This window comes from Alosa pseudoharengus, unplaced genomic scaffold (genome assembly GCF_046254945.1).
Source record: "Alosa pseudoharengus isolate Yale_2024_CS ecotype anadromous, Long Island Sound unplaced genomic scaffold, YU_APseudo_1.1 YU_APseudo_1.1_scf_5, whole genome shotgun sequence".
NCBI lineage: Eukaryota > Metazoa > Chordata > Actinopteri > Clupeiformes > Clupeidae > Alosa > Alosa pseudoharengus.
In genome coordinates, this window is record NW_027468837.1 from 28963962 (window position 1) to 28973961 (window position 10000).

Consider the following 10000-nt stretch of genomic DNA (forward strand, 5'->3'; position numbering starts at 1 on the left):
TATGAGGCTATCTCTCAACGCAGGACCATGGTGTTGTTTTACTCCACTGGCAGAAAAGGCCTTTGTCCTGCTGCACACATGGACGGTGCATCTGAGTTCACCCAACACTCCTGTGCAGTTGCTCCTGTTGTGTTGTGCTGTGCTGTCCACCGCAGTCCTCCGGTTCCTTACGGGAAGCTGGACACGAGAGGCCAGGGCTCAACACCAGCTGGTCATAAACACACAGTCTCAGAGAACTCTGCAGGAGGACATTTGAAAATCAATGAGACGACAGAGGTGGAGACTGTGTGTGTGTGTGTGTGTGTGTGTGTGTGTGTGTGTGTGTGTGTGTGTGTGTGTGTGTGTGTGTGTGTGTGTTTAAGTGTGTGTGTGTGTGGGGGGGGGTTGCATATGCATCTGTGGACAGTGCTTTACAGGAACTCTGACCATCCCTGAGGCACGTCTACTAATTTCCTGTGTGTTGTCTTGACGTCCATGTCTACTCATTTCCTGTGTGTTGACAAGAATGCAAAACGCTTCAGAAATGCACACAGCTGTAAAACTGTGAAATGAAACAGAATATCAAAGTAGGCAGGTGGTCAGTCAGCTATGACATGGGCTGTGACAGGACTATGGGCTGTGACATACAGGACTATGGGTTGTGACATACAGGACTGTGGGCTGTGACAGGACTATGGGCTGTGACAGGACTATAGGTTGTGACATGACAATGGGTTGTGACATACAGGACTATGGGTTGTGAAATACAGGACTGTGGGCTGTGAAATACAGGACTATGGGTTGTGACATACAGGACTGTGGGCTGTGACATACAGGACTATGGGCTGTGACATACAGGACCGAGGGCTGTGACATACAGGACTGTGGGCTGTGACATACAGGACTATGGGCTGTGACATACAGGACCGAGGGCTGTGACATACAGGACTGTGGGCTGTGACATACAGGACTATGGGCTGTGACATACAGGACCGAGGGTTGTGACATACAGGACCCGTGGGCTGTGACATACAGGACTAGGGGCTGTGACATACAGGACCGAGGGCTGTGACATACAGGACCGAGGGCTGTGACATACAGGACTGTGGGCTGCGGCATACAGGACTATGGGCTGTGACATACTGGACCGAGGGCTGTGACATACAGGACTGAGGGTTGTGACATACAGGACCGTGGGCTGTGACATACAGGACTAGGGGCTGTGACATACAGGACTATGGGTTGTGACATACAGGACTGTGGGCTGTGAAATACAGGACTATGGGTTGTGACATACAGGACTATGGGCTGTGACATACAGGACCGAGGGCTGTGACATACAGGACTGTGGGCTGTGACATACAGGACTATGGGCTGTGACATACAGGACCGAGGGCTGTGACATACAGGACTATGGGTTGTGACATACAGGAGATGGATAAGATGGATCACCTCTATATCCCCATTCTCAAGTCATAACCTAAACACACACACACACACACACACACAAACTAACATGTCCTTTCCTACCCTGCTTTTTGTTCCATGTCACACTCGCTTTAAGTCTGTGTGTGTGTGAAAGAGGGATGTGTGTTTTCATATTGCATGCAGACGGTCTGATGGAGCTTTGATAAGAGGGTCTGTGTTTCACTCCCTGATAACAGTGATGATGACAAAGAGCCTAAGACTGTGTGTGTGTGTGTCTGTGTGTGTGTTTATGTGTGTGTGTGTGTGTGTGTGTGTGTGTGTGTGTGTGTGTGTGTGTGTGTGTGTGTGTTTCTGGTTTCTGTATATGTCTCTGCTTGTTCAGTGTGTGTGAGAAAGTTTGAGAGTTTGTATTTTAGATATGTATGTTTGTGTCATTGTATGTACTGTATTTATGTATATGTTTGCGCTCTTTGTAAAAGTATATTCCGTGTGTGTGTGTCCGTGCACGTGCGTGCGTGCGTGCGTGTGTGTGTGTGTGTGTGTGTGTTTTCGTGGCTTTGCACAAATGCGAAGAAGTTCTCAGTATTGGGGTGATGTTTGTGAGTCTGTCATCTGAAACAGAATCCTCCAGTTAAACCCCACGTTTACATGCCATGAAATCTGTGGCTCCACAGTTGGACTGTAAAACCACCAGAAACAACTGAGAATGTGTATGCATCAGACGTAACACTTCAGTAAGCAAAGTGGATGTGTGTTTAAGCTATGCTCTCTTCTCCCCAATTGCATACTGTGTAGAAAAAATGTGTGTGTGAGTGTGTGTGTGTGTGTGTGTGTGTGTGTGTGTGACTCTTGTCTTCTCTGTCCCAGTTGCTTGTGGCTGAGAAGCAATCTTTGGTATAGAGTTGTGTGTGTATGTATTGTGTGTGTGTGCGTGCGTGTGTGTGTGTGTATGTGTGTGTGTGTGTGTGTCTATGTATTGTGTGTGTGTCTATGTATTGTGTGTGTGTGTGTGTGTGTGTGTGTGTGTGTGTGTGTGTAACATTTGTCTTTTTCTCCTCCACAGCTGTGTGCAGACACTAATAATTGGTTTTAGAGACTAGAGAGTAATGTGTGTGTGTGTGTGTGTGTGTGTGTGTGTTTGTAACTTTTGTCTTCTCCTCCGCAGTTGCGTACGGACGCTGAGAAGCGGTCACTGGTGGAGAGCGGCCTGGCCTGGTACAGCGAAGAGGGCAAAGTGGCACGCAAACTGGACGCAGGCGGAGCCTATGACACAGGCAGCCTGAAGACGGAGCCGTCCAGCCGCTGGAAGAAGAGCCGGCCGCTAGAGGGCGCTGCTCACGACAAGGCTGGCAGGGAGGTGAAGAAGCCCCAGAGTCTGGGTCAGCCGGGGAACTTCAAGAAGGGACGCAACCCTCCCGTGGGGGTCACCTCGCCCATCACACACACATCACAGAGCATGCTCAAGGTCGCAGGTAAGAAGGCCCATAGGACAAAGGTCATACTCAGACATTGCCTATGCAATCAGGGAAGGGAATTCATGTATTATTTGATTTATAATTTCTCGTTTAGTATCATTTAGTTGAACTGATTTATTTTATTTATTTTTTTAATGTTATACATGCAGGCAAAGTCAAAGACAGCATATGCTCATGATGTGAGAAGGAACTGTAACCCTAACCTGCTAAATCAAGCCATGACCTTAAGAATGCTTTGTGTTTTGTAATACGTAATTAGATGAAAGCACATTGCACTAAAACTTATCAAGCCATCACCTAACTATTAATCATTAAGTCCGTAGTTCCTTAAAACACAGTCATGTTTGGTGGAGCAGCAAAGAATATAGTTTTTGTGGAAAGTTGAAAAAAGTGTGATGTACCGGTACTTCCATAGCTGAGGAAGATAAAGGTGTTTGAGAGCGAGGGTGCCAAGTGCTGCTGAGATTAGATGAAAAGCCCGAAGCGCTAACTGCTGACCAGCCTTGTCTCCTCAGAGGGCAGACGGTCAGAGCGCTCGTAAAAACGCAGCCAGCCCTGAAATAGGGCAGACAGAGTCCCATCAGCGACGTGCCATCATGCCCATTATGCTCTCAGAGGAACATAAGGAGTCATGGCCGGCTGCCGCCACCGCAGTGGAGAGGGGTGTGGGCCGCATCTGGGCCAAGTGTAGGGTGGACGTGTTGGCGGAAGGTCAGCTCAGAACAGACTGCATGGTCACGCTCTTCCCAGTAAAGCTGAAATGAAAAGCTGAATGATGTTGTGATATTCAGTGCTGGGCAAACAAAAGAGGAGATGTTTGGTGTGGTCTGAGTCTGCACTCTGAAGTGCACTCGGAGTCCAACAAGGCCAACGGAGAAAAATGGGAGATGTTTCTTACGGAAACTTATATGAACACTCAACACTTTGAACTCTTATTGACTCATGAACCCAGACTCTTGAACTTGGAATTACAATCATGCAGACAGACACACGCACACACACACCCACGTGCATGCACAAACACACACACACACACACACACACACACACACACACACACATACACACACACACACACACACACACACACAATCTTCTTGTGGAGGCCTTTTCCTAACCCTGTGTTGAGGGGGGGGTGAGGGCTGAATCTCACTGTGGAAATGCAGTTGGATGTGGGCTGATAAAGCTTTCAAAGCTTTCAAAACACAGACAGACACATCATCAGCATCTTTCCCTCTCCCTTTCTCTCTCTCTCTCTCTCTCTCTCTCTCGCTCTCTCTGTCTTTGTCTCTCTGTTTGTCATGCTGTGTAAATGCAGTTGGATATGCGCCGATAAGACTCTTTGAAAGCTTAAAAACACAGACAAGTCAGCATCTCTGTGTGATCTTGGCTCCTGTCCTGTGCCTGTCTTTCAGTGAGGTTTTCTTTTCCAAACATGCTCTCCCTCCATCTTTCTTCACCACTCTTTCTTTCTGTCTTTCTATCTTTGCTCTCTCTCTTTCTTCATCTCTTCATCTCTGCCTAACCCTCTTCTCTCTTTCTCTCTCTCTCTCTCTCTCTCTCTCTCTCTTTCCATCCCCCACTCTCTCTCAGTCCCCCCTCCCCATATGACCTTTAGGGGTTCCAGCCCAAACTCTGGGCTCTAGAGTACTAGTACACGGGGGTTATTCACACTGTTAGTCACCTGCTTTTCTCAGCCTTCTTTGTCCTCCCTTTATCTCATTTTAAAATAAAAACCACATGCTCCTGTCAGTGAGACATTTCCGGATATCCCTTTGATATGGGTTGGAATAAATTAATAAGGGCAGTCTAGAGGTGATGTTTGATTGCGATGAACTGATTCAGATTGTGGAACGCTGCAGGCCCCCGGGAACACAGACTATCATATGAAAATGTGTCGACATGGAGCTGCTGTCTGTTTTTACTGGTTGTAAGAGGATATGTGTTTGAGGGAGTGGGGGTTTATCTGTAGCTTTCTCATGCCCTGTGTCACGGTGGTTAACCCACGTAGCCCAAGGCCATGGTGATATTTCAGTAACCTTTCAGATGTGCATGCCAGAATACCATTTGAATGTCAGAAATTCAGCATTACTGAGATCAATACTCCATCTGCTATCACAGAGCCACATTAAAGGGCTGTGTGTGGCCTTGTGTGTGAAAGCAGGCCCACTGTAGAGAGATGTTACAGTATGAGCCAAAGATGGATTTGTGTGTGTGTGTGTGTGTGTGTGTGTGTGTGTTTGTGTTGGTGTTGGTGTGGGTGTGGAAGGACATTCTTGACAACAACAACTGAACGTATGTTGCAATGTCCCATTTTCCCTCTCGTGTTGTTTTTGGGTGTGCTCAATGTCTTTTTGCTTGGTGGGCTAATTATTCCTTTAAAGTAAGTGGAATACAAACGCTGCAATTACAGGGACTATATCCTCAGTTGGGACGATGGTGTGTGTCTTGGCCCTGCTGGAGTTTAGACTTAGCATTCTTATCGCCTGTTCAGCTGATTTTAACCAGGATATGATATGTGTTCTGGCATCATCTACGGCAAGTCCATTAGGACATTATTTTTCCTTCATGGTGCCTTTTTTGCCTTTACTCTCTGAGTTAATCCGAGCATTCTCTCTCCCCAATATCAGCTGCTTCCTCTGAAACCACAGCGCTAGTGCCCCTCCACTGCCCCTGTTTCACCCCTTCCTCCTCTTCCTCCTCTTCATCATCTTCCTCCTCTTCCTCCTCTTCCTCCTCTTCATCATCTTCCTCCTCTTCCTCCTCTTCCTTTTCTTCTTATTCATCTGCTTCTTCTTCTTCTTCTTCTTCTTCCTCTTCTTCTTCCTGTTCTGTCCACCTCCTTCTTCAGTGCTCCCCTGTGGGTCTTCAGTGAGCCCATGTCGTGTTTCTGGCGCAAGTGTGCGATGGAGTGTGTGTTTGATGACAGCCACTTGGACTCATGACCGTATGAGTCATGGGGTGATGCGTTGGGTGGACCAAAAACACACACACACACACACACACACACACACAGATATATACACACACAAACCCATTAACTTGGCCCATGAATCTTATTTTCAGTCAGACTCGCTAAACAGTGCCAGCTTACACTGCATTGCTCTTGTCTGGACCTTTAAAGGTGCAGCCGCTAGTTTTTGTTTTGGTTTTAAGTGAAGCTGAGCACAAACCCAGCCTGAATAAGGAGCCCATCTGTCTGCAGTATGTTGGGAAGAGGTTATATTAAAGGCCTCTCTCGATATGGACTGAGGAGGAGGCTGAGGGACAGTTGACACTGTATGGAAGACCTGGTGTTGTTTTTGAATGAAGAGTGTGTGTGAGCTTGCACGGTATGTCCCATGTTTTTGTTAGGCAGTGTGCCAGTGAGGGTACCATCAGTGCAGAAACTCTGGGAGTCTTGTCAGGCTGTTATCAGAACGAATCGGACTCAGTGTATGTGATATTTAAACATCTGAAAGTAAGTACAGATGTTTTTTGCGTTTACATTTCTGCCATGGTCATGATAAGGCCCATCGCATACCTCAAGATGACAAGGGCCCAGCTTAACCGTCCTGGGGAGAGACGTTCTGCTGTGGTGATGTCATCCATCCAGCTGTTTCAGTGCCCTCACGGCCGCTTGGAGTGTGTGTTTGAGCTTGACTAGCGCCGAGCGGTTCTTTCTCTCAGCGCTGACTAATTACCCTGAGGTTTGAATCAGAAACACAGATGTACTACACACACAGACACACACACACACACAGACACACACACACACACACACACACACACACACACACACACACACACACACACACACACACAATCACATGACAGGCAAGACGAATAAGCCAAAGGCCTGATGCCCTACCCATGCAATCTGTGTTGTCTCACTCTCTCTCTCTCTCTCTCTCTCTCTCTCTCTCTTTCTCTCTCTCCATAAAACACTTCAGTCCACAGGGAGACATTAAAACATAAACCTTACGGAAAGACATTTCCATAAGTGCCCACTTTAACCTTAAGCGGCATGCATTCCAGCACACCCGCACACCCACACGTCTGCTCCTGATCTAATCCTGGACGCTAAATCATATGAGAAGTTCGCCTCTCGTGGACTGGAATCTGATGTTGAAATCCCCCCCCCCCTTTACCCACCCCTCCATTTCTCTCTGTGTTTCTCAGCAGTTCCTAAGGGCGACTCCAAGCTCGGGGATAAGGCTAAGATGGCGGTGAAGGGCACCAGTCTGCAGCGCTCCTGTTCCGATGCAGGACGAGACCGCGGCGAGCATCGCAAGCCCCCCTCGGGTCTGGTCAAACCCTCGGCGGGGGGGTCCTTCGGCTACAAGAAGCCCCCGCCGGCCACCGGAACGGCCACCGTCCTGACGGCAGGGGGCGCCACCATCTCCAGCGGCTCGGCCACCGTGGGCAAGACGCCCAAGTCCTCGGGCATCCCCATCAAGCCTGTGGTGTCCGGCAGCAGCCTCGGCGTGGGCGGGTTGGTGGCGGGCACCGGCGGGCGCAAGAACAGCTTCGACGCGTCCAGCTGCCACGAGCAGAGCTTCATGGCGCCCAACGCCCGCAGCAGCATCCAGTACCGCAGCCTGCCGCGGCCCGCCAAGTCCAGCGCCCTAAGCCTTACCGGCCAGCGGTCCACCTCGCGGCCCGTCAGCGGCGCCCTCGACAGCAGCCTGAGGTCCCTCAAGCCCATGCCCAGCTCCCCCATGCCAGGCACCGGGTCGGTGGGCCGCGGCGGCACCAAGGGTCGCAGCAGCAGCACCAGCGGTGGCGGTATCAGCGGCCCGGTCAACCAGACTGACCGGGAGAAGGAGAAGGAGCGGGCCAAGGCCAAAGCGGATCTGCTTGAGAGTGCCTGTCTGAAGGCCGAGCTGCAGGTGGACAGCGCCGGAGAAGCACTCACCAAAGTCCAGGGGCTCAGGAGGGCTAGTGCCAGCAAGTACCCAGAGCTGGCCTCTCCCACCACTCAGAGGTAGGGATCTTTGAGTGTGTGTGTGTGTGTGTGTGTGTGTGTGTGTGTGTGTGTGTGTGTGTGTGTGTGTGTTAGTGTGTGTGTATGTGTGCTTGTACATAGATTCCCAAAACTGTCCTCACCCACCACACAAGAGTAAGTGTGTGTGTGTGTGTGTGTGTGTGTGTGTGTGTGTGTGTGTGTGTGTGTGTGTGTGTGTGTGTGTGTGTATGTGTGTGTGTGTGTGTGTGGGTATGTGTGCTTGTACATAGATTCCCAAAACTGTCCTCACCCACCACACAAGAGTAAGTGTGTGTGTGTGTGTGTGTGTGCGTGTGCGTGTGCGTGTGCGTGTGCGTGTGCGTGTGCGTGTGTGTGTGTGTGTGCGTGTGTGTGTGTGTGTGTGTGTGCGTGTGCACGTGAGTGTGTGAAAGCATGTGCAAGTACCCAGAGCTGTCTTCTCCTGAGAGGGAGAAAGAGAGAGAGAGTGACAGAGAGAGACAGGATTGACTGCACCAAATCTGCAGTTCATGAATAACACATTAGAACAAAACTCAACACTCAAGAATGTCCTTAAAATCTCAAAGTCAACAGAACTTGCTTTGGAGGATTTCCGAGTGTTGTTTAGATTTCTGTTAGATATTTTAAAACCACAGCCTCTCAAATATTACACAAACAAGTGGTTTTAAATTCACTCTGTTGTATTCAATGAATTCACTCCTTAGTGTTAATCAAGCTGTAGGTAAAAATGAACATCCTGATTCACCCCCTAATTTATAATATCCAAATTAATATCCTCATTAAGGACCAACCCTGCAAGTCTTCAGTATTTCATCCTTGTGTTGGTAATGATGACCTGACCATGTCTTTGTCCACCTGTCAGGATGGTGAGCAGTAAGTCTCTGGGCCGCCCCCCGAGCCTGGCTCACTTGGACAAGGTCAACTCCAACAGCCTGGACTCGTGCGTGTCCATCCAGGACCTCCCGCCCAAGATCCCTCCCTACTCCAAGCTGCAGGACCTGGCTGGCTCGTCCTCCCCGTCCTCCACGGGCCCTGGCCTGTCCCCCTCGGCGCGCCTGACCCCCAGCCCCGCGCCCCTCCTGCACATCGACTCGCCGGGCTGCTTCTCGGGGACGTCCCTGAGCCTGGGCGGCTCTCCGCTGCTCTACCCGCGCATGTCCGGCCTGCACCGCAGCATGGAGGCACTGCCGCTCCACATGAGCCTGCCGCCCAGCGCCACCGAGCTCTCGCCGCGGCAACGCGACCGGGACGACGGCAAGGCCACCGGCACCTGGGGTGCCGGGAGCAGGACGTCCATCACCCTCTCCGACAGGTGTCAATCAATCATTTATCTCCGCAGTTCTTTTTAGGGTCAGGGTGCAGTTGTAAAACACTTTTTGCTCAAAGGATACTTAAAGTATGAAAGCTTTTCCAAAACATTTGGAACTGGTTTAGTCATACAAGTAGGATCGGGCAGTTCTTCAAAGACAAAAATGATCATAATCAAACAAAGGTGGGGTGACATAGTCACATATTTGGCAAATGGCAGCTCACATCTGGTGAGTCAGATAGCATCAGATTCACAGTGATGGAGTAATGAAGGTAATCGGTATGCAGCGTTATTGCATGTGCTGTGCAATGGCCCAGAGATCAGAGCAGTAATCCAGGATTCCGCTGCCAGAGATCCACTTGAGTGGAGTCCAGAATGTTATCCGCTTGATTTGGGTGTGACTGTGCACAGTACATGCTCTGCTTTTAAAGAAGACATTAGATGTAATGTTGTGGGGCTGTGTAACTGGTGCAGAAGCGTATACAAGAGGTTTAGGAAATGCTCATGAGAGTGATCATGATGCTGCTGCCCCCTGCTGGCAGTGTTAGGCACTGCTGGAGAGTTATTGTTCATGCTAGTAAGATAGACTAATTTATGGACTTAATTAAAGGACCACGTAGATGAAAGTGGTCAATTGTGTTCAATATTATGTGTTCACTCACAACAAAAATATGCAGTCAAATACATAAACACTTGACAAAGTATGTCAGTCAAATTACTGCAATATGTCCTTCTATAGTGATATTAGTTCATTCTTTACTAATATATCTAATAAATGTTCACCAGGAATATATTAGTGTTGGTTACATGCATTAATATCACTCTATTTTTCTCCTCAAGTCT

At 49.2% G+C, this 10000-nt stretch overlaps 1 protein-coding gene across 1 annotated transcript in view; it reads left to right on the forward strand.

Annotated features, from left to right (window-relative positions):
* LOC143104629 (neuron navigator 1-like) overlaps window positions 1-10000 on the forward strand; it is a 74111-nt gene that overhangs the window by 58370 nt on the left and 5741 nt on the right. Inside the window, exons 5-8 of the mRNA XM_076268771.1 lie at window positions 2573-2879; window positions 7047-7848; window positions 8711-9160; window positions 9998-10000. The exon at window positions 9998-10000 is cut by the window's right edge and continues 39 nt beyond it. Of these exons, the coding sequence (XP_076124886.1) occupies window positions 2573-2879; window positions 7047-7848; window positions 8711-9160; window positions 9998-10000 (1562 nt within the window). The remainder of the gene's footprint in view (window positions 1-2572; window positions 2880-7046; window positions 7849-8710; window positions 9161-9997) is intronic.